The sequence below is a fragment of the Bufo gargarizans genome, chromosome 2 (assembly GCF_014858855.1).
Source record: "Bufo gargarizans isolate SCDJY-AF-19 chromosome 2, ASM1485885v1, whole genome shotgun sequence".
NCBI lineage: Eukaryota > Metazoa > Chordata > Amphibia > Anura > Bufonidae > Bufo > Bufo gargarizans.
This window is the reverse complement of record NC_058081.1, coordinates 384,383,461-384,407,980: the sequence shown is the minus strand read 5'-3', so window position 1 is coordinate 384,407,980 and position 24,520 is coordinate 384,383,461. Positions and strand designations below refer to the sequence as shown.

The following is a 24,520-nucleotide window of genomic DNA, read 5'->3' as shown; positions in this document are numbered from 1 at the left end:
AGTAAACCATTTACCAGTGGTTTTGCCACTGTGAGCAGGTGCCAGGTCGTGCTGAAAAATGAAATCTTCATCTCCATAAAGCTTTTCAGCAGATGGAAGCATGAAGTGCTCCAAAATCTCCTGATAGCTAGCTGCATTGACCCTGCCCTTGATAAAACACAGTGGACCAACACCAGCAGCAGACATGGCACCCCAGACCATCACTGACTGTGGGTACTTGACACTGGACTTCAGGCATTTTGGAATTTCCCTCTCCCCAGTCTTCCTCCAGACTCTAGCACCTTGATTTCCGAATGACATGCAAAATTTGCTTTCATCCAAAAAAAGTACTTTGGACCACTGAGCAACAGTCCAGTGCTGCTTCTCTGTAGCCCAGGTCAGGCGTTTCTGCCGCTATTTATGGTTCAAAAGTGGCTTGATCTGGGGAATGCGGCACCTGTAGCCCATTTCCTGCACACGCCTGTACACGGTGGCTCTGGATGTTTCTACTCCAGACTCAGTCCACTGCTTCCGCAGGTCCCCCAAGGTCTGGAATCGGTCCTTCTCCACAATCTTCCTCAGGGTCCGGTCACCTCTTCTCATTGTGCAGCGTTTTCTGCCACACTTTTTCCTTTCCACAGACTTCCCACTGAGGTGCCTTGATACAGCACTCTGGGAACAGCCTATTCGTTCAGAAATTTCTTTCTGTGTCTTACCCTCTTGCTTGAGGGTGTCAATGATGGCCTTCTGGACAGCGGTCAGGTCGCCAGTCTTACCCATGATTGCGGTTTTGAGTAATGAACCAGGTTGGGAGTTTTTAAAAGCCTCAGGAATCTTTTGCAGGTGTTTAGAGTAAATTAGTTGATTCAGATGATTAGGTTAATAGCTCGTTTAGAGAACCTTTTCATGATATGCAAATTTTTTTTAGATAGGAATTTGGGGTTTTCATGAGCTGTATGCCAAAATCATCAATATTAAAACAATAAAAGGCTTGAACTACTTCAGTTGTGTGTAATGAATCTAAAATATATGAAAGTCTAATGTTTATCAGTACATTACAGAAAATAATGAACTTTATCACAATATGCAATTTTTTTTAGAAGGACCTGTAATTCAAGTTTACTTACCAATCTCTCATTGACCGCAGTTTAAGCATTCAGCACATATTATGACTTAATTTAGTCATGCTTAAGTTTTGAGTAGGGTATATGCTATCATTTTTTTTGGTGCACATTAAAAATATATCTGTCCAAAACCCACTGCATGAGAAAAATGGCACAAGTTATGCCAGACAACTGCAAGGCTATTAGTAAATGTGGCCAGAGATGGTGACCATAGCTAAATGTTATCACCAATAAGAAGACAACGGGCCACATTTACTAATAACCTTGCAGTTGTCTGGCATAACTTGTGCCATTTTTCTCATGCAGTGGGTTTTGGACAGATATATTTTTAATGTGCACCAAAATAATGATAGCATGTACCCTACTCAAAACTTTTTTTGAGACGCAAAAGTAAGCATGACTAAATAAAGTCGTAATATGTGCTGAATTTATTATTGCCATGCACCAGTTTCTAGGTGCGAATTAGGGTTGTCACTATACCAAAATTTTGATTTGATTTCGATACCATTAAATACCACGTGAAAAAAATAAAACACCAAAAAGCCATGTGCATTCTATTTTTTATGGAACGTCCGGCCAAGAATAGAACAGTCCTATCCTATTTTTATTGGGGGGGGGGGGGGGGGGGGGACGACGACAAGGTGACTAAAAATGGTGAATTGCACTAGTTTTGATTTATTTTTATTTTATTTACGGTGTTCACCGCATAGGAAATATTTTTTCATATTTTTATAGTTTACACTTTTTTGGGCGTGGCGATTATGTAATATGTTTATTTAGAAAAAAAAAAGTTAAAAAAGACCAAAATACTAAGTTTAAATCGCCCCCTTTCCCAATTTTTTTTATATGTAAAATTGGGAAAGGGGGCGATTTCAAACTTTTAGTATTTTGGTGCTGGTGTTGACGGCCTCTGACATGTCCCGTTTTTTAGAGAGGGTCACACAAGGCTGAGAGAAGACATCCCGCCATCCACTTTGGCCTGTTATCCTGCAAGTTGATACAGAGCTAGAACCCTTGGGGCTAGAACCCTTGTCCTATTCACCCTAATATACATCTATTAGTGGGTAGGGAGGAATTCCCTTCTTCTCCACTGTGCTAGTGAAGAGAACATGGCGCCCCGCCGAAAGCAGCGCGTGCCTTATTCTCTAACTGATACTAGGCTACATAACAGCGCAACCTAGCATTGGTAAATAGTAAGACCTGATATCGTATCGATCCGGGTCTAAAAGTATCGATTGGGTATACTTTGATACCCGGTGCAACCCTAGTGCGAATAATGATCTAAAGTAACCCAACTTAGAGCTGGTGTACAGTGCCTTGCAAAAGTATTCACCCCCTTGACTTTTTTCGTATTTTGGTGCCTCACAACCTGGAATTAACATGGATTGTTTGAGGATTTGCATAATTTATTTTACAGAACATGCCCACAACTTTGAAGATGTTTTTTGTTGTCTTATTTATTGTGAAGCAAACAACAAATAGGACAAAATAACATAAAACGTTAATGTGCATAACTATTCACCTATACTTTGTGGAGCCACCTTTTGCAGCAATCACAGCTCCAAGTCGCTTTGGATAAGTCTCTTTGAGCTTGCCACATCTTACCACTGGGATTTTTGCCCATTCCTCCTTGCAAAACTGCCCCAGCTCGTTTAAGTTGGATGGTTTGCGCTTGTGAACAGCAATCTTTAAAGGGGTATTCTCAACACGCTATTTCATACTTACCTGCTCCCGGCGCGCTGTCCACTTCCTGGTTTCGGCACTCTGCATGGGGCGGGCTCCATCTTGATTGATGTCTTCTCCCGGCAGGGCCGCATGCTGGACTGAACGCGCATGCCGAGGCTGTGCATGCGCCCTTGTGACTTCTTCCTGGCAAGTATACTATACTGGCCAGGAAGAAATCACCATAGCGCATGCGTGGCCTCGGCGTGCGCGCGACCGGCCGGGAGAAGAGAAGTCGTCTGCGCAAGCGCTGCCAACGCGATTCCTGAGAAGAGTAGTGACCGTAACCAGGGGAGACGGAAGACAACAGTCAGGTAAGTATATGTTTTCTTCTTAGGGGTGGGAATTAGTTAATTAAATATATTTAGAAAAATGATCACTGTTAAATCGTTAACAGATTTAACAGTGATCATTAAGGTGGGAATACCCCTTTAAGTCTGACCACAGATTTTCTATTGGATTGAGATCTGGGCTGTGACTAGGCCATTCCGACACATTTACATGTTTCCCCTTAAACCACTCAAGTGTTGCTTTAGCAGTGTGTTTGGGGTCATTGTCTTGCTGGAAGGTGAACCTCCGTCCTAGCCTCAAATCACACACAGAGTGGTATAGGTTTTGCTCAAGAATATCCCTGTATTTAGCACCATCCATCTTTCCCTCAACTCTGACCAGTTTCCCAGTCCTGGCTGCTGAAAAACATCCTTACAGCATGATGCTGCCACCACCATGTTTCACTGTGGGGATGGTGTTCTTTGGGTGATGTAATGTGTAGGGTTTGCGCCAGACATGGCATTTTCTTTAATGTACGAAAAGTTCAATTTTCGTCTCATCAGACCAGAGCACTTTCCTCCATGCATTTTGGGAGTCTCCCACATGCCTTTTCACAAACTCACAACGTGCCTTTTTGTTTTGAGCTGAAAGTAATGGCTTTCTTCTGGCTACTCTGCCAAAAAGCCCAACTCTATGGAGCGTACAGCTAATTGTCGTCTTATGTACAGATACTCCAGTCTCTGCTGTGGAACTCTGCAGCTCTTCCAGGGTTACCTTAGGTGCTCTGTGCTGCCTCTCTGATTAATGCCCTCATTGCTCAGTCCGTGAGTTTTGGTGGGCGGCCGTCTCTTGGCAGGCTTGCTGTTGTGCCATGTTCTTTCCATTTGGTTATGATAGATTTGATGGTGCTCCTGGGGATCATCAAAGATTTGGATATTTTTTTATAACTTAACCCTTACTTCTCAACAACATTGTCCCTTACTTGTTTGGAGAGTTCCTTTGTCTTCATGGCAGTGTTTGGTTATTGAGGCCTCTTGCTTAGGTGTTGCAGCCTTTGGGGCCTTTCAAAAAAGGTGTGTATATGTAATGACAGATCATGTGACACTTAGATTGCACAGAAGTAGACATCATTTCACTAATTATGTGACTTCTGAAGGTAATTGGTTGCACCAGAGCTTTTTATGGCTTTTTTCTTATTTCACTTAACCAACTTAGATTATTGTGTTCTGATCGATCACATAAAACATTTAATTTTATTAAGGCTGTAATGTAACAAAATACAAAAAAAGTCAAGGGGGTGAATACTTTTGCAAGGCACTGTAAGTGGGGAAAAGCTTTTAGCAAAATGAGCCAAATAATACAGGACTTTTGTCCTGTAATCTTCCTCTGAGAGGAAACCTAATAGACTCCATTATACTCTGAGGCCTGTAGGCTCCGTTCGGCTCAGTTATGTGCCGAATCCGTCCTTTCCGTTCTCCTGCTCCTATAAGAGAGCAGGAGAACGGAAAGGCCGAACGCTGATGTGAACTCAGTCTTAGTAATAAAGTGCAAGAATTGATCCAAGTAGAAGTATATAAGAATCTAAATGCAGATGCCAAACCATCCTGTGAACAGCAATCTTTAAAGGGGTATTCTCAACACGCTATTCACTGTAACTAGAGACTTGTAGTGGGCTAGTATGCTTCCAGAAAGTGTATGCACGTATCATAGTGCTAAGGGTTAAGGTTATACAATGACGTACTGTGGCTTAGAATATTTTTTCATTTTACAGACCCCGCATTTTGGCAATTAGGGAAATATAAAAAGAAGGAAGTGCTAGTAGCCACCAGGTAGGCTTTTAAATAGAGTATATTTTCCCCAAAAATGCAGCAGTATAAGACAGTTCTGTCTAAATGGAAAGTTCCATTTTGTATGGAAACGGCAGAGAAACCGTCCATAACAACTTAATAAGACCTCCATTTAAGAAAGGGAAATTATTGTAAACGTTGCTTGGAATAAGTGGCTCATTTACAATTCACTCAGTAGTGGCTAGCAGACAGCTCAGAAATGCTAGAGCTCTAGTGAACAGATCAATTGTAGATGGTTATTTTCAATTGTAGCGCCATCAATTACTGTTATAGACAAGAGGTCGGTGAATAATATGTGCAGGATGACAGCTGTAATACAGGGGCTCTGCATTCCAATCTGGAGCAACCTCTTTGTTCTCCTGAAGATGTTCTAAAGATTGTAGAGAACACTGTTCATACAAGACCATCAGTTTCATTGCTCCTGTAGTAGACCCTAGTTTTTAGTAGACCTTAGATTTTGGGTTAACCGTTTTAACAGTCTACAATTTTGTTATAAAACCTTAATACATTATGAATAAGGCCAGATTAGCACAGTAATATTTGGTTTACATTTGTCAATTTAGGTTAAAAAAAAGTGCCTGAAAACATAACACAGGAAGAAAATGTAGGGCAAAAATCCTTACTGTTATTTTTTCCCCATTTTCTCAATTAAAAGAAATAACTTTGTTTTCATAGTAGACTAAGACTTAAAGGGGTTGTCTCACTTTAGCAGCATTTATCGTGTTAATACAAGCCACTTACTTATGTATTGTGATTGTCCATATTGCTTCCTTTGCTGTCTGGATTCATTTTTCATCACATTATGCACTGCTTGTTTCCATGGTTATGACTGCTTTTCAATTCAGCAGCGGTGGCCGTGCTTGCACCCTATAGGAAAAAGTGCGCTCCTATAGTCCCAGACGGAGAATGGAGAGGCTGGAGCTTTTTCCTATCATTTCTATCCTTTGTGTTCCATTGTGGTTTTATGGGAGGAATGGCACTGCACACACTTACTGCATTCCCACAAATCTACGAGTACTGCCCATGGAGTCTCCAAAAGACCTTATGACAGCAGTGAGAACAGAGCCATAGTCCCATGAGCACAACCCTTATTTAAAACTACAGTCACTGAACACCACTTTCTTCCCATGCAGTAGGTTTTTATACTGTCCAGCATTTAGTTGGCAAATGTTTATGTTGGTGACTTGGATTAAAATTCTGTAATGTACAATACGACACCTTATCACATATAGGAGAGCATTAGGTGTTGATGGGGCTGAATGGTAAAGACAGCTTGTAGAAGAGTTAAGGCTACTTTCACACCTGCATTAGGTGCGGATCCGTCTTGTATCTGCACAGACGGATCCGCACCGATAATGCAAACGCTTGTATCTGTTCAGAACGGATCCGTTTGCATTACCATGAACAACATTGTTCATGATAATGCAAACGGATCAGTTTTGACTTACACTGAAAGTCAATGGGAGGCGGATCCATTTTCAGTTGCACCATATTGTGTCAGTGAAAACTGATCCGTCCCCATTGACTTACATTGTAAGTCAGGGCGGATCCGTTTGGTTCCATTGTCAGGTGTCCGCCTCCAGAGCGGTATGGAGGCTGAACGGAGGCAAACTGATGCATTCTGAGCGGATCCTTATCCAGTCAGAATGCATTGGGGATAAACTGATCTGTTTTGGGCCGCTTGTGAGAGCCCTGAAATCTGAGCCCTGATCTCACAAAAGGACCATGAAACGCCAGTGTGAAAGTAGCCTTAGTTAAATGGAAAGAGGATCACATTTCGGGATTACCTTTGTCATGCATACTGGAGGTCTGAAGATCTTTGAATTAGCAGGTTTTTCTGCTATTCACAAAGCATTCAGTTTAGTACTGTACTGTATATCACAGTTTTTAGAATAGAATATACAGTGTGAATGTCTATGTCTATGACGCTGATATGAATAATATTTTTTCGCAGATACAGAGTGTAGCCTGGGTCCGTTACATATTGATATTCTAGACTATGATGCATATTCTTTATGTATTAGTGCAATATACCGTAATATGTAATGTTTATACTTTTTGTAATTTGATTAATATTTATAGAAATAGATTTATCTCCAATTTAGGTACCATTTACATTTACATCTCAGTGGTTAATTCTAAAGAACAGCAAAAATTACGCCAGTGCCCAGTTAATGGTGCCTGACGAACAACATTTACTATAATGGGTCAATCAGTTTTCCGTCATGGTGTCTGTCAATAGCACAGCATTCTGTACAATTTTGTCTTTGGGGAATACAATATCTCCTGATGGAGACCACCTTAGTTGTCATGAGGAGACTTTTAGGCTAGGCAATGCTGCTCTGAAATCCTGGTAAGATGGGTATGCAAATAAGCTTGATCCTTGCCAGCAGCTGGCGAAACATGTCGGTGTTTGAGGGATGATTTTAGGACAGAAGTGAAGCCTTAGTGTTAGGAAGAGATACTACTGTATGTGGTAGGTAGGGAATACTTAGAGTGAGTAAGAGTCTGGAGCCAGCGCACAGCTGCAAGCCTCCAACCATATTATAACAGCACTTTAAACATTAGTGCTGATGAAAAATACATTAACAAAGAGGCGACACAACTGATAGTTTTAACAGCTATAATTTAATGGTCGGTAAGAAGGTTTATAGTAAGTAACATTAAAAGTTAAGTTTTATGGTGATGAATAAGACATATGTCAAGATGAGGCATACAGTAGTCTGACTGACTAATTGCAAATAAGTTTTTGCGGTTTTGTCTTCGGCAGTCTGTTCCATTGGAGGAACAGACTGCTGGGGTTTACTGGCACAGGATCCCCATTCACTATAGTAGGATTGACTTTCAGGCGGACAAAAAATGCTGCATGTATGCCGGATGCAGTGAATTCCAGCAGTCTGTTCTCCCCACGGAACGGAATTAAGGACACAGATTTGAACCCAGCCTAAAATGCACATGTTGTAAATTTTATAGTGACTAGTAAAGCTCTGCCAATTCAGTGGTTTGGTCACCCATCCCAGTGATGGCGAACCTTTTACAGACCGAGTGCCCAAACTGCAACATAAACCCACTTATTTATCGCAAAGTGCCAGCACAGCAATTTACCCTGAATACTACAGTCCAATATAGAATATCTTCCATGTACTTTATCATTTATTTACAATATCCTGCCTACATTCAGTGCACTGCCTGTGCTGTTCATAGTGCGCCCTGCACTGCTGAATGGCATATTGATACACCATAGACTTTTTCCAGAGTGCCATAGGTTCGCCATCACTGCCCTATACCATAGCATCACCGCACATGTTTCCTCACTTATTCCAAGGATGCTCAACCTGCGGCCCTCCAGCTCCCACCATGCCCTGCTGTAGGCTGATAGCTGTAGTCTGTCTGAACATGCTGGGAGTTGTAGTTTTACAACAGCTGGAGGGCTGCAGGTTGGGCTTCCCTGACTTCTACTATTACAGCAGATGTTCAGGCATCATTACTAATAGTGGTAGAAGGAGTGACAACATCAAATAGTGAAATAAACAGCCATATTAATCCTATAGACCAAGTCTGCAGGACTATACATTATTTTTTAGAAGTCTAATTACTGTGCTAACAGTATCACAGCAAAGTTTTAAACTTTTTTGTCTACAGTATAGTATTACAGCTGAGATTCAGGTTTCCATTGCCTGTAGCATCACAGCAGGAGCCTGGATCAGAGTCTTTTTTTTTTTTTTCCTTGCTTAAACTTACACAATGATGTAATATGTAATATTTATTTAACTTGAACAGAAACATGCACCCACCTGAATTTTGACATTCTCACGTTCCTATGGACTCAAAGAATAGGTGCAAGAAGTAGAACCTTCTCCCATGCATTTGGTTGAATCACACCGGCTTGCTGTATTCTCAACACGCTATTTCATACTTACCTGCTCCCGTCGCGCTGTCCACTTCCTGGTTTCGGCACTCTGCAGGGGGCTGGCTCCATCTTAATTGATGTCTTCTCCCGCCGGGCCACGCGCTGGAATGAACATGCACGCCGAGGCCGCGCATGCGCCCTGGTGACTTCTTCCTGGCAAGTATACTATACTGGCCAGGAAGAAATCACCATAGCGCATGCATGGCTTTCGGGACTGCATGCGGCCGGCCGGGAGAAGAGAAGAAGTCGCCTGCGCAAGCGCTGCCACCGAGATTCCTGAGAAGAGCGGTGGCCGTAACCAGGGGAGATGGAAGACAACATGACTATGAAAATTGTAGATTCACACTGAAGGCATCAAAACTATGAATTAAAACATGTGGAATTATATACTTATCAAAAAAGTGTGAAACAACTGAAAAATATGTCATATTCTAGGTTCTTCAAAGTAGCCACCTTTTGCTTTGATTACTACTTTGCACACTCATGGCATTCTCTTGATGAGCTTCAAGAGGTAGTCACCTGAAATGGTTTTCACTTCACAGGTGTGCCCTGTCATGTTTAATAAGTGGGATTTCTTGCCTTATAAATGGGGTTGGGACCATCAGTTGCGTTGTGGAGAAGTCAGGTGGATACACAGCTGATAGTCCTAATGAATAGACTGTTAGAATTTGTATTATGGCAAGAAAAAAGCAGCTCAGTAAAGAAAAACGAGTTGCCATCATTACTTTAAGAAATGTAGGTCAGTCAGTCCGAAAAATTGGGAAAACTTTGAAAGTGTCCCCAAGTGCACAAAAACCATCAAGCGCTACAAAGAAACTGGCTCACATGCGGACCGCCCCAGGAAAGGAAGACCAAGAGTCACCTCTGCTGCGGAGGATAAGTTCATCCAAGTCACCAGCCTCAGAAATCGCAGGTTAACAGCAGCTCAGATTAGCGACCAGGTCAATGCCACACAGAGTTCTAGCAGCAGACACATCTCTAGAACAACGGTTAAGAAGAGACTGTGTGAATCAGGCCTTCATGGTAGAATATCTGCTAGGAAACCACTGCTAAGGACAGGCAACAAGCAGAAGTGACTTGTTTGGGCTAAATAACACAAGGAATGGACATTAGACCAGTGGAAATCTGTGCTTTGGTCTGATGAGTCCAAATTTGAGATCTTTGGTTCCAACCACCGCGTCTTTGTGTGGCGCAGAAAAGGTGAACGGATGGACTCTACATGCCTGGTTCCCACCGTGAAGCATGGAGGAGGAGGTGTGATGGTTTGGGGGTGCTTTTCTGGTGACACTGTTGGGGATTTATTCAAAATTGAAGGCATACTGAACCAGCATGGCTACCACAGCACCCAGCATGGCTACTTGCAGCGGCATGCTATTCCGTTTAGTTGGACCATCATTTATTTTTCAACAGGACAATGATCCCAAACACACCTCCAGGCTGTGTAAGGGCTATTTGACCATGAAGGAGAGTGATGGGGTGCTGCGCCAGATGACCTGGCCTCCACAGTCACCAGACCTGAACCCAATCGAGATGGTTTGGGGTGAGCTGGACCGCAGAGTGAAAGCAAAAGGGCCAACAAGTGCTAAGCATCTCTGGGAACTCCTTCAAGACTGTTGGAAGACCATTTCAGGTGACTACCTCTTGAAGCTCATCAAGAGAATGCCAAGAGTGTGCAAAGCAGTAATCAAAGCAAAGGGTGGCTATTTGAAGAACCTAGAATATGACATATTTTCAGTTGTTTCATACTTTTTTGATAAGTATATAATTCCACATATATTAATTCATAGTTTTGATGCCTTCAGTGTGAAACTACAATTTTCATAGTCATGAAAATAAAGAAAACTCTTTGAATGAGAAGGTGTGTCCAAACCTTTGATCTGTACTGTATATTTGGAAAAATGATCATTAAGATGGGAATACCCTTTTAAATGCTTAGGAATTTACTTACAGTTTGATCAAAGTGTGATGTGGGAACCTCTCAACAACGTATTTCACTGTTATTTATATATAAGGTGTTGATTATGTGAGTGATGTAATCTTTTGCTGACCAGTATTGAAGTATTTTATTGGGCATAATGGAAAAACTAATTTTCGCACATTACATATATTCGGTGCAGTTCCCCAATTGAAAACTGAATCTTTGAGCATGCCACATACCGTATATAAAGAGGCTCCTGCACTATTACACTACTTCTGTCTTAACCCTTAGCTGAATCAGCCATAGCTGATTGTGATCCTTAGGCCTCATGCACACGAACGCGTGTGCCCCTGCTGCGGGCCTTAATGCACAAACACCGACCATGGGGCAGCGGATGGCAGACCCATTCACTTTAATAGGTCCGCGATCCACCTGTTTCGCAAAAATATATCTTTTTGCGGAACGGAAGTACTGGATGAAACTCCATGGAAGCACTCTGTAATGCTTCCGTAGGGTTCCATTCCGTGCTTCCATTCCACATCTCCGGATTTGCAGACCCATTAAAGTGAATGGGTCCGCATCTGTGATGCAGAATACCCACGGAACAGCGCTCGTGTATTGCGGTTCACAATACGGCAACGGGCAGCACGCGTTCGTGTGCAGGAGGCCTTATGGAAGACCTAAAATCTACATTTTCATGACTTCCTTTTTTATTTTCATCTATGTATTATTTTCTAAGCATTTTCAAACAGTTACATATAATGTATAGAATTGTTAAATATTAAAAATGGTAAAATGTGTTAACTTGTATTTTATTTATGCAAACAGCAGTATCTGTATTTCCCTTGAATAGAAAGAATGGGGTATTTTCTATAATTTGTGAAATGGCCACACGATCCACAAAAAAAAAAAAGGATGTGTGCATGGCTCCGTATAAATGACTGAGGGTGTGCTATCTGCAAACAATGTACATAGCACACGGTTGAAAAATACAGTCATGTGCATGATGTCTAATGGCGTCATGGTTAGAAGTCCCGTTTATAGGAATGTGTACAGTAATATAGTATTGGTGAATCTAGTAATGAGTGAGGGTGATGTGCATGGTTTCCAGGAAATATCACATTATATGTATGAGGCCATTCTTTAGATGTCATTATCAGTGATTTATCATTGATTGTAGTTTTACCTTTGGTTACAGATATGAAGGGAGGGCTTGGTCACCTACAGAAGAGATCAGACAACAACCTTGCAAATATAGCCTGGAATCAGAGTTGCAGGTAAGAGAACCATGTCACTATAAGACTTATTGTTGATGATCCATTGGTCCTGAGTACAGAGTAGATAAATCTATACAAATGGCTGTGTGTGGCTGGATTTTATTATGACTGTATTTAAAATATTTCCTATCGTCCATATTTAACATCTATTTTCATAAGAGATAAAAGAAACCTAAAACAGAAGATTGTTTGTCAGGTGAAAATGTAGTAGTCATCGCCTGGAAAAAAGTTGGTTGAGCTTCAGAATACTGTTCTGAGACAAATACATCTGTTCAGCTTTGATTTGGTCATAAATCAGCTTAGAAGATCATTTAGGAGAGAAGAGACATGGACTGGAGACTGAGTCCTCCAGACAAACAACCTGACAGATATGACAGAATTTTATTCTGCAGTTTTCTATGTACTGTGATGAATAGAAGTTGTAGAATCCAAACAAAGCAAAATGTCTGATAAAACTCATTACAATTATTTTTAGGTAAAAACACATGCGTTTCAGTAAAAAAAAAAAACTAAATATCCCCATAGATGTCCATAGACAATAAAACATTTTCAATTATATTTTTTCAAAATTCAGTCTCATCACTAATGTCACAGAAGGGTAATGCTGTCCATGTTGTATGTATTATTAAAGAACAACTCCACAAAAAACTATTTTGTAATATTTAATACATAACAGGAAATATCTGCCAAGTAACTTCTTTTAGTTTTGTATACTTTTCTACTGCATATGCAATTAGATTATAGGAGAATGTCAGCTGATGGTGTCAGAAATATCACCTCTGTGGCACTATGCCATGTCTCTCCCTATCTGCTTATGTAGCAAGAGATATCTTTGTGTAAGTGTGCAATATGTCTAAAGGCGATTTATTACTTTTTTTCTGTTTCCGTTAACTGCTAAGGCTACTTTCACACCTGCGTTAGGTGCGGATCCATCTGGTATCTGCATATAACGGATCTGCACCTATAATGCAAACGCTTGTATCCGTTCAGAACGGATCAGTTTGCATTACCATGAACAAAAAAAAAATATATATATATATATTTTTTTTCTTGGTAATGCAAACGGATCCGTTTTGACTTAAACTGAATGTCAATGGGAGGCGGATCCGTTTTCAATTGCACCATATTGTGTCAGTGAAAATTGATCCGTCCCCATTGACTTGCATTTTAAGTCAGGACGGATCTATTTGGCTCTGCATCGTCAGGCGGACATCAAAACGCTGCAAGCAGCGTTTTTGTGTCCGCCTTCAGAGCGGAATGGAGGCTGAATAGAGGCAAACTGATGCATTCTGAGCAGATCCTTATCCATTCAGAATGCATTAGGGCTGAACTGATTTCTTTTGGGACGCTTGTGAGAGCCCTGAAACGGATCTCGCAAGCGGACCCAGAAATGCCAGCATGAAAGTAGCCTAATGCAAAGATTAGCATGCTCATAATATTACAGAGTATGTGAGTCTTCAGAACACTTTAGTGATATTAGTGTAACAGCTTTTGTCACCCCTGGCTTCATAATCTGAGCATTACCTAAAGGCCTAACAGTAATCTGGCACTATTCTTAACAACTGTGGTATCACTGTGCTCAAGAAGAGTAGTAGTGATATACAGAGAATTTACCTCTTTAACCCCTTAGGGACACAGCCCTATTTCACCTTAAGGACCAGGCCATTTTTTGCAAATCTGACCAGTGTCACTTTAAGTGCTGATAACTTTAAAACGCTTTGACTTATCCAGGCCATTCTGAGATTGTTTTTTAGTCACATATTGTACTTCATGACACTGGTAAAATGAAGTCAAAAAAATAATTTTTTTTTTGCACAAAAAATTACCTAATTTACCAAAAATTTGCAAATTTCTAAGTTTCAGTTTCTCTACTTCTGTAATACATAGTAATACCCCCCAAAATTGTGATGACTTCATGTTTGAATTATTTTGGGAATGATATTTTATTTTGGGGGGATGTTACAAGGCTTAGAAGTTTAGAAGGAAATCTTGAAATTTTTCAGAAATTTACAAAAACTCAATTTTTAGGGACCAGTTCAGGTCTAAAGTCACTTTGCGAGGCTTACATAATAGAAACCACCCAAAAATTACCCCATCTAAGAAATTACTCCCCTCAAGGTATTCAAAACGGATTTGACATACGTTGTTAACCCTTTAGGTGTTGCACAAGAGTTATTGGCAAATGGGGATGAAATTTGAGAATTTCATTTTTTTTGCCTAATTTTCCATTTTAACCCATTTTTTCCAGTAACAAAGCAAGGGTTAACAGCTAAACAAGACTATATCTTTATTGCCCTGAATCTGTTGTTTACAGAAACACCCAATATGTTGCCGTAAACTACTGTACGGCCACACAACGGGGCGTAGAGTGAAAGGTGCGCCGTTTGGTTTTTGGAGGGCTGATTTTTATGGACTGGTTTATTTACACCATGTTCCATTTGAAGCCCCCTGATGCACCCCTAGAGCAGAAACTCCCTAAAAGTGACCCCCATCTAAGAAACGACACCCCTCAAGGTATTCAAAACTGATTTTACATACGTCGTTAACGCTTTAGGTGTTGCACAAGAGTTATTGGCAAATGGGGATGAAATTTGAGAATTTAATTTTTTTGTCTAATTTTCCATTTTAACCCATTTTTTCCACTAACAAAGCAAGGGTTAACAGCCAAACAAGACTGTATCTTTATTGCCCTGAATCTGCCGTTTACAATATGTGGCCGTAAACTAACAAAGCAAGGGTTAACAGCCAAACAAGACTGTATCTTTATTGCCCTGAATCTGCCGTTTACAATATGTGGCCGTAAACTACTGTACGGCCACACAGCGGGGAATAGAGTGAAAGGTGCGCCGTTTGGTTATTAGAGGGCTGATTTTTATGGACAGGTTTATTTACACCGTGTCCTGTTTCATCCCCCCTGATGCACCCCTGGAGTAGAAACTCCCTAAAAGTGACCCCATTTTAGAAACTACGGGATAAGGTGGCATTTTTTGGGGGACTATTTTTAGGGTAAATATGATTTTTGGTTGCTCCATATTTAATTTTTTTCACCAAAAATTGAAATTCTAAAATTACATCTCCATTTGCCATTAACTGTTGAGGAACACCTAAAGGGTTAATAAAGTTTGTATAATCAGTTTTGAATACCTTGAGGGGTGTAGTTTCTTGATGGTATCACTTTAGGGAGTTTTTACTCTAGGGGGGCATCAGGGAGGCTTCAAAAGGGACATGATGTCAATAAAAAAGGCCATCAAAATCGGCCTTCCAGAAACCACGTCGGTCCTTTCCTTTTGCGGCCTCCCTTTTACTGATACAGCAGTTTACAACCACACATGTGGCTGTAAACTGCAGTATCAGGGTAATAAATTTTATTTTTTGTTTGGTTGTTAGCCCTTGTTTTGTTACCGGAAAAAATGGATTGAAATGGAAAAGTACCAAAAATAGCTGTTTTGGCACCGTTTTTTTTTTGTTTTTTTTAACCGTGTTAATCTGGGGGGTTAGGTCATGGGATATTTTTGTAGAGGAGATTCTTACGGACGCGGCGATACCTAATAAGTCTACTTTTTTTTACTATTATTTAGGTTTTTGACTATATTATCCTTTTTGATACAAAAAAAATTGTTGTATCTAAAGTCTAAGTGTCATTTTTTGTATTTTTTTGTATCCGATTATCTTTTGTGGGGGCTCATTTTTTGTGGGATGAGACGATGGTTTTATTGGCACTATTTTGGGGGCTATATTACTTTTTTATCACTTGCTATTAAACTTTTTGTTATGTAAGGTGGCCAAAAAAAAAATTTTTTGCACCTATTTTTATTTTATTTTTTGACCGTGTTAATCTGGGGGTTGGGTCATGGGGTATTTTTATAGAGGATATTCTTATGGACGTGGCGATACCTAATATGTTTACTTTTAATAAATTATTTTAGTTTTTTGGGGTGTCTCAAGTCTGAGAACCAGTTTTTTTTAATCCGATGTCAGTGCTAAATTGGGATATAAATTTAGTACTCCATGGAAGTGTGATACTCCCTGAAGCAACCGTCAATGCAGAGGCCCGGATGATCGGGGCACGTGTCGCACTGAGTAGTGGTGTCCTTCCGTATCCCCCTCCTGCGACATACTCTGCACTTTTTTTGGGTTTGTCCCTTCTTTCCAGTATGGGGGACCACACCTGGAAAGTGTTGACCAGGGACGATCCGGGCGCCTACAGTTCCCGAGGTACTCCGGCCTGCTCTTTCCCGGTCTGAAAAGATCAGGGCCTTGAGGACTGCCTCATGGAACTGGAGGAATGTCCCTGTGCTGCCAGCGCTTCGGGATAGTACAAAAGAGTTGTACATGACAACCTGTACCAAGTAGACTGCAACTTTTTTGTACCATGCCCGGGTTTTGCGCATGGTGTTATATGGCTTGAGGACTTGATCCGAGAGATCAACTCCTCCCATATACCGATTGTAGTCGACGATGCAATCGGGCTTGAGGACCGTTGCCGCGGTACCTCGCACAGGGACAGGGGTGATGCCGTTACCATGAATTGTGGACAGCATAAGGACATCCCTCTTGTCCTTATACCTGACCAGCAACAGGTTTCCAGTGGTAAGGGCACGGGTCTCACCCCTGGGGATAGGTACCTGTAGGGGGTGGGCAGGGAGGCCGCGTTGATTTTTCCGCACAGTCCCACAAGCGGACGTGGATCTGGCAGCAAGGGACTGGAACAAGGGGATACTGGTATAAAAGTTATCCACGTAAAGGTGGTAACCCTTATCCAGCAGTGGGTACATAAGGTCCCACACAAGTTTCCCGGTAACATCCAGAGTGGGGGGACATTCTTGGGGTTGAATCCGGGAATCTCGCCCCTCGTATACACAAAATTTGTAAGTGTACCCTGAGGTACTCTCACAAATTTTGTATAGCTTCACGCCATACCTCACCCACTTGGAGGGCACATACTGGCGGAAAATGAGTCTCCCCTTGAACGCAATGAGAGACTCATCGACCGGAACCTCCCTTCCAGGTACATAGGCCTCCATGAATTTGGCCCAAAAGTGATGGATGACCGGCCGTATCTTATACAGACGGTCATGGGCAGGATCACCTCGAGGGGGACATGCTGCATTATCGGAATAATGCAGACATTTCCGGATGGCCTCAAACCGGGAGCGTGTCATGGCCATATTGTAAAGTGGGGTCTGGTATAGGACGCCCCCACTCCAGTACAGCCTGACACTGAGTTTCTTGACCAGGCCCATATGCAGCACGAGGCCCCAAAATGTCATTTCGGCTGCACTGAGCGGCGTCCAGCCACCGGGCCTGGCCAAAAAGGAGCCCATGTGTTGCGAGACGAACTGTTGGGCGTACAGATTCGTCTGCTCCACCATCAGATTTACTAGTGGGTCACTGAAAAAATGACAAAAAAAGTCATATTCAGTGTAACCCACTGTGGAAATCTGGATTCCTGATTGGCCTACAAAATCAGGAATCACGGGCTCGTATCGCTCTGGGCTACACCAGACTAGTTTACCGGCAGGGGGCTCTGCTGGATTTAACTGGTGGGCCGGGAAAGCAGTACGAGCCCCAGAGCTTCCCGTACTAGTGTGGGCCACAGGGTCCCTAACATGGCGGCCCCCTTGCTCCGCCTGGCCGCGCCTCCGCCGCCTTGGGGGCTCATCATCATCGCTATATGATGAGGAGGACGCGGATGACAACAGGAATGTGGGGTCATCCTTGTCCTCACTGGGACTCTCTGAGTCGGAGGCAAGCTGGGCGTATGCCTCCTCGGCCGAGAACATCCGGCGGGCCATAGGGGAGTGTGTGTCTGCGTGTATATGTGCGTGTGTGTAAATCTTTATTTCGTGTGCGTGTGTGTGGGAGCACAGGTGTTCACGAACTCACCCTAAAACTAACAGAAAAAAAAAAGGGCAAAAAATGTGGAAAAAAAATTCCAAACCGCTGATCAACCGTCCGAAGTTGATCAGCGGTGGGTTGTGCGATGCGCTAACAGTGGCCGGACACTAAGAGTGCCGGCCACAGTCAGCGTACACAAAAAAAAAAACCTGCACCCAAAAAAAGGGGGGTGGGGGGGGTCTAGGGTCACACAGGAGGACACGTGCAGGCAGCTCCTCTCTCCTTCGGCTTCGGCTTTGAATCTGCCGCCGGACCGCCCACAGACCAATCAGAAGCGATCCTGAGTGGTGATGTCACCATCACCACTCAGGATCGCTGAATAGTGATTGGTGGGGTGAAATCGCACCACCATCACCATCCTGTTCCGGATTATCGGGTCTTCAGAGACCCGAATAACCCGGAAACGCAGAAAACCGCAGGTCTGAATTGACCTGCGGTTTTCTGCGATCGCATACATGGGGTAGTCACCGGACCCCCCGGGGCATTTGCCCCAAGTGCCTGCTCAATGATTTCAGCAGGCACGGGGTTCCGATCGCGGCCTTCCGCGCAGCGGTGATCGAAAATGCGCAAGGGCGTACATGTGCGCCCTGTGTCCTTAAGAGGTTAAAGATACAAATAATATCAAAATACTTAATGTCATTTTTCTCCTTTCCTGCATTTCATGAGAATCTGAGGAATTTGGTGGTACTATTCTGTTAGAATTCAAGGAACATTGTTTGAACCTGTTAGGGAGGCTAGGTTCACCATCTAGACAACAGCCAGTGAACCCCAAAATTGCACTCTAGGTATTTTAAACCTAATGCTACCCCTAAATTGCTCACCAGAGGGGGATGTGAATTTTAGGAAAGGGAAGTGATTAGAATCTGGGGAAAATTGATGGAACCATTCGATTAGAATATGAGGAACATTAATAATTTCACTTCACGAAGATCTGAGGAACATTTGTGGTGCCATTCCATGTAAATCTGAGTAACATTGCTGGTATAATTTTATGAGAATCTAAGGAACACTACAGTTTCTCAAAAGCTCACAATACAGTATATAGATTATTGTAATCTGAAATAAGCAATTTTGCCCAATGATCATTTGAAAAATGCAGTAAACAATTGTTTGTGATAGTCTACAGCAGATTTCGAAAATGGGATCTGTCAGGTTGGAAAACTTTGGCCATTGTCAACTGAAATTATGCTTGTGACATGATGAGCGGAATTAGGCTGATCATTTGCCATTGTTCTGAAAGACTAGGGAGTTAGATATTTTTTTTAAACAGACTCCCTGATTAGCGAGGTTAAGAGGAAATGTTGCTGTTGGGATTGTTCATACGAACGAACCCACAGATATCTGATCAGCCAATCAATCTCTCATATGTACGGTAGGAAAATTTACGTGAATATTACATGAGAATCTGAGAAACATTGGTGATATTTCATGAGAATCTTAGAAGCACTAGTGGTACCATTTTATGAGAACCTGAAGAACGTTGGTGGTTTTTCATTAGAATATGAGAAAAATTGGTAATACCATTTCATAAGAATCTGAGAAACCTTAGTTATAGCATTTCAATAAACACTTGATTCTCTTTAAGATGCATTGATTTTAGATTTGCATTAATAGAATAACTATATATGTATGCTGATATTGGTACAATATAGGTATCGTTTTGATGGAAAGTATAGTAGCTAAATGTAAAGTAGCTGCCAGCATCTATGAGCCAGTTACATTTAGCAGGACATTTTGCTAACATCTGAAGAACGCCTGTGTTATAACATCTCTTTCTCCATCTGCTGCTACCCTCAGGATACCATACTCAGAGTGGAAACATATTGAACACAAACTTTCATTTGACAGATGAAATTATAGGCTGTTTGCTTCTGATTGATGGAAAAGTTCACAGGCCTACCTCAGTAGTGTAGTTCCTGACACTATGCAGACATCTTACTTTAGAATCATGATTGCTCTGAGTATCAAAGCTGCTTTTTTGGGGCATTACAATGACCGTTTTAGGTGATTAATATCAATATTAAAACGTTTCAAAACTCTATCCTCTAATATGTCTTTTGGGGTGCCATCACACTGGCAATGAAAAAATCTTTATACGTGGCACGTTATGCAGGCCTCCAATGTGGCCTTTGACTCATAGTCATGGAGGAGACAAAGGTAATGCCTACCAACATCTGTAAGACTTGTTTGTAGAGTATATTTGAGCTTTCCTGTCATTTCTATTTTATTCCCCATAAAAGAACAATTCTTGCACATCTTTCTTAGACCTTTATACTGTTCCTCTGTTATTCCTTCTGAATATATACAAATACATTGACAATTAAGTATTACCATCACTGTTATCAGAAGGGTGTGTCTTTGGTGTGTCTTACCCTGTGAGCACTGATTGGACAGTGGCAGATTGTGTAGAGATGCACCCCTTCAACAAGTAGAATGGAAAAACACAGATTTCTTATTTACTATTACATTTCCAGGAGGAATAAGATGCTGTTTAATTCATAAGTCATTTCATGAGGAATACAGATATTTCCTGAAATAAACTTATCAGGAGTGATGGTATGTCATCTTTAAATAACAATATTTGGTGACACTGCACCTATTCCAGTTGGTTTCTGTTGTTGCCCTAATCACACAGTCTAGAGAAAGTTGTATGGCACATGAAAAATTAAGAATCAGACACTTTTCTATGTGGTGCAACCTGAGAACATATAACTAATAACAAATGTAGTTTCCAGAGGTCATATGAAAAGTGATCTTTGACTGCTTTCATGCATCAGAGGTCAGGTTGTTGCGTCTTTGAACTCCATCTGGTGTTCCCTTGCCACAGGCTTTCCTTTATATGTGAAAATAATTCTTTCTAGAACTTTGTACTTGACAATGCTATTTGCCTACCACAGTCATGAGTTGTACTTAGTAAAACAATGCTGGCTATTCACAAGAGTACTGAACTTCACTTTTCCTGAATACTATCTGTGTCTCTTGAAAATCGGATTCCCCCAGGACTTATAGTAAGACAGAATTTTATAAGTGGATGGTCGCAACAAAAATACATGAAGCATGTATCAACACTTGCTGGTAACAAATATGCATTTTTTTTTTGTCTAATTAGATGCTTCAGTATTTTGCACAGGCATGGTATGGTTAAGAGTCTTGCAGCACAGAAGAGACTTGCCAGTGAGCCTCTTTCCAGTAGATTTTAGGAGAAGTCAGGGGCATGCATGATCATGTTTACACCACCTGCACCTGTCAATCAAAGTGCAGTGGATGTGGCGGTTGCAGAGAGAGCTGAGCTTCCATGTTGCTCCTAGAGGTTCATTTGAATATATTAAAACAATTTTTCTCAGCAGTGTAAGCACATTTTAAAATGGAACCAGTACAGATGACTTCACCTGCCAAGCACATATGCAACAGGTCAGCCAGTTTCATAGGTAGAAATCTGCTGACTGATACCCTTTAAGGTGCATTCCCCAGATAAAAAGTGGCTGAGCTTTAGGTATTTGCTAGTCCTATTGAAGGTGTGCTCATTCTCTCTGCCTGTGTAACAAACTCTTCCTGTTTGCAAACTATGACCATGGACTACTTATTGTGACTACTGCCTGTTAATTGTATAGACTCTCATCTGCCTGCCCTAACCTCAGACTTGTTTCCCAGATGCACGCACACAAACTCTGACCACACCCTGTTTCCTGATCATGAGTATTGCTTGATCTGCTGGTGCTTCACTCTAGTGTCTCTGACCCCTCTGGGGTTAGCTGCCAACTACATCAGGACTATTCCAAGAGGTAGCGGCCTGGTGGCTCCCTTGCAGGAAAGACTAGATGGCTGTACAGGGATTCAAAAGTGATAACCAGGGGACTGCCAGGACCACGCCTTCAGGAATAGCCCAAAGTCAAACCGGTTAGTTCCACAACCATTTTCCGTTACAAACAGAAACTAGATGAGGATGGCAGTGGATGAAGTGAATGGCAATCTAGCAATAAAGCAGATTGGAGATGGTATTGGCATTCAGGTATAGAGCAATGAATGTTGCTGAGGAGAAATCAAGACAGAGCTGACCATGCCCTGCAATACAAACCACTAAGACAGCCAAGAAAATTAAAACACCAAACTCAGCTAAACTACTACAGAAAACTTGAAATCTAGCAGCAATGAAAGGCAAAAGAACTACAGGTCTCAGAACACACTGATACAACTCAAATAGAGTAGAATATGATACTAAGAATCTGGAAATACATGTGTGGAGCTTATATTATCACCAGCACAGACATGCAGAAACTCTGAACATTTAAAGGAAGGCTAATCAATCAGAAGCTCTACCTTAGTAAACAGAAAAATATGAGGCAGCAAAGAAATCTCTATTGCTCATAAAAGTAGTGTTAGAAGAGCTGTCACAGAAGTAGAATATGAAATCCATGACCACAATAGCTGAAATTAGGTTGTGTTTATTAAGTAATGTGTAATTCATATGTTGTTCTGAAAACATATGATCTTCATCTATTTACATCTGTGTTGGAAGCTACGTGGGGGCTTCCAAGGCAGATTCTATAAAAATACAAAATATATCAGCATGATACTTTATTTTGTCTGGTAAAAGACCAGACTTTCTAATGGAATCCCAGTGGATACCATAGTCAGTAGAGGCCATCAGGCGCCATTCGTATCTGTCATTTGACATCTCTTCTGTTATTTTTGTTGTTCTACTCCTATAATAAAGTGGTACAATATAAATTAAAAGTTCTGGTTTGAACCAGCCTTAGTATAAAAATTCTAAAGTGTTACTACTTATGTCTGCTTGAACCATTTATGAACAGCAGCAGATCCAGCAGTGAAGAAATAAAGAACACATTACCACTGTCAAAATGTGAATATTTTTAGAAAAGACATTGAATTTTAAAGATGTAGCATCATAAACTAAGATCAATTTTGTTGAGTTATAGTATTTACTGTGATTTTTTTTTTGTGGATGTGAATGGAAGCATTGAGACTGGCAAATTAGTCATGCATTTGTACAGTACTTCAGTGTTGTCAAAACCTTTGAGCATGCAAATAGATGATCGACTGAGCCAAAGCTCGTACATGATGAACAAATAGCCATCTCATTTTTAACCGTTTATGTAAAGCTACTACTGAGATTCCTGAAAGCACAAGTAGAGGACAGGGCTTTTCCAATGAATCTGGTTGAAATCAGAGAATAGTTTGAGCTGACAGTAATACGCGTGACACATATCCTGGTAAGTGTCTCTGATTTTCATTTGTATAATACAAATAATAGCGCTGTCTTCCCTCGCTATGCACAATACATGTCAGCTGATAATTCAGAGATCCAGACACAGGAAATTTACTTTATTTGAGTGCCAAAAATGGCTGACAGATTTCATGTAGATACGTCCAAACAATTACATTTTACATATTCATTTCATTTATAGAAAGCTTTGAGTTCATTCTAAATGGCAATAGTCATGAGGCAACAACAATCACTGTTTAGCCAGTTTACATTTTGGGAAATTACTTATTTCGGGAATATATAGTTTTCTGTGATGTTGAGCAAGTATGAGGTTGTAGGCAGGAAGCACTGTGATTACTCTATATGGGTGGGGAAGCGTTCTTTAAATCATCAGCATTTACTCAGCATTTTACATGAAAACAATAAATCAGATCAGAAAGTACTCTAATAGAGAGTGGTACCTTTGCTAATACTTCCCATTGGGGAACAGAAATGCAGAATCTCACTGCCAACGTTCATACCACTGTATTGTGTGGGTCCAGTTTCTTAGAGACAGATAGAAAATACAGGTCCTTCTAAAAAAATTAGCATATTGTGATAAAGTTCATTATTTTCTGTAATGTACTAATAAACATTAGACTTTCATATATTTTAGATTCATTACACACAACTGAAGTAGTTCAAGCCTTTTATTGTTTTAATATTGATGATTTTGGCATACAGCTCATGAAAACCCCAAATTCCTATCTAAAAAAATTTGCATATCATGAAAAGGTTCTCTAAACGAGTTATTAACTTAATCATCTGAATCAACTAATTAACTCTAAACACCTGCAAAAGATTCCTGAGGCTTTTAAAAACTCCCAGCCTGGTTCATTACTCAAAACCGCAATCATGGGTAAGACTGCCGACCTGACTGCTGTCTAGAAGGCCATCATTGACACCCTCAAGCAAGAGGCTAAGACACAGAAATAAATTTCTGAACGAATAGGCTGTTCCCAGAGTGCTGTATTACGGCACCTCAGTGGGAAGTCTGTGGTAAGGAAAAAGTGTGGCAGAAAACGCTGCACAACAAGAAGAGGTGACCGGACCCTGAGGAAGATTGTGGAGAAGGACCGATTCCAGACCTTGGGGGACCTGCGGAAGCAGTGGACTGAGTCTGTAGTAGAAACATCCAGAGCCACCGTGTACAGGCGTGTGCAGGAAATGGGCTACAGGTGGCGCATTCCCCAGGTCAAGCCACTTTTGAACCAGAAACAGCGGCAGAAGCGCCTAACCTGGGCTACAGAGAAGCAGCACTGGACTGTTGCTCAGTGGTCCAAAGTACTTTTTTCGGATGAAAGCAAATTTT

The 24,520-nt window shown here is 41.3% G+C and overlaps 1 protein-coding gene across 3 annotated transcripts in view; it reads left to right on the top strand.

Annotated features, from left to right (window-relative positions):
* PDLIM4 (PDZ and LIM domain 4) overlaps positions 1–24,520 on the top strand; it is a 409,933-nt gene that overhangs the window by 209,260 nt on the left and 176,153 nt on the right. For all 3 annotated transcript variants that reach the window (XM_044277674.1, XM_044277675.1, XM_044277676.1), the window contains one exon: positions 11,969–12,047. In XM_044277674.1, coding sequence (XP_044133609.1) covers positions 11,969–12,047 — 79 coding nt within the window. The remainder of the gene's footprint in view (positions 1–11,968; positions 12,048–24,520) is intronic.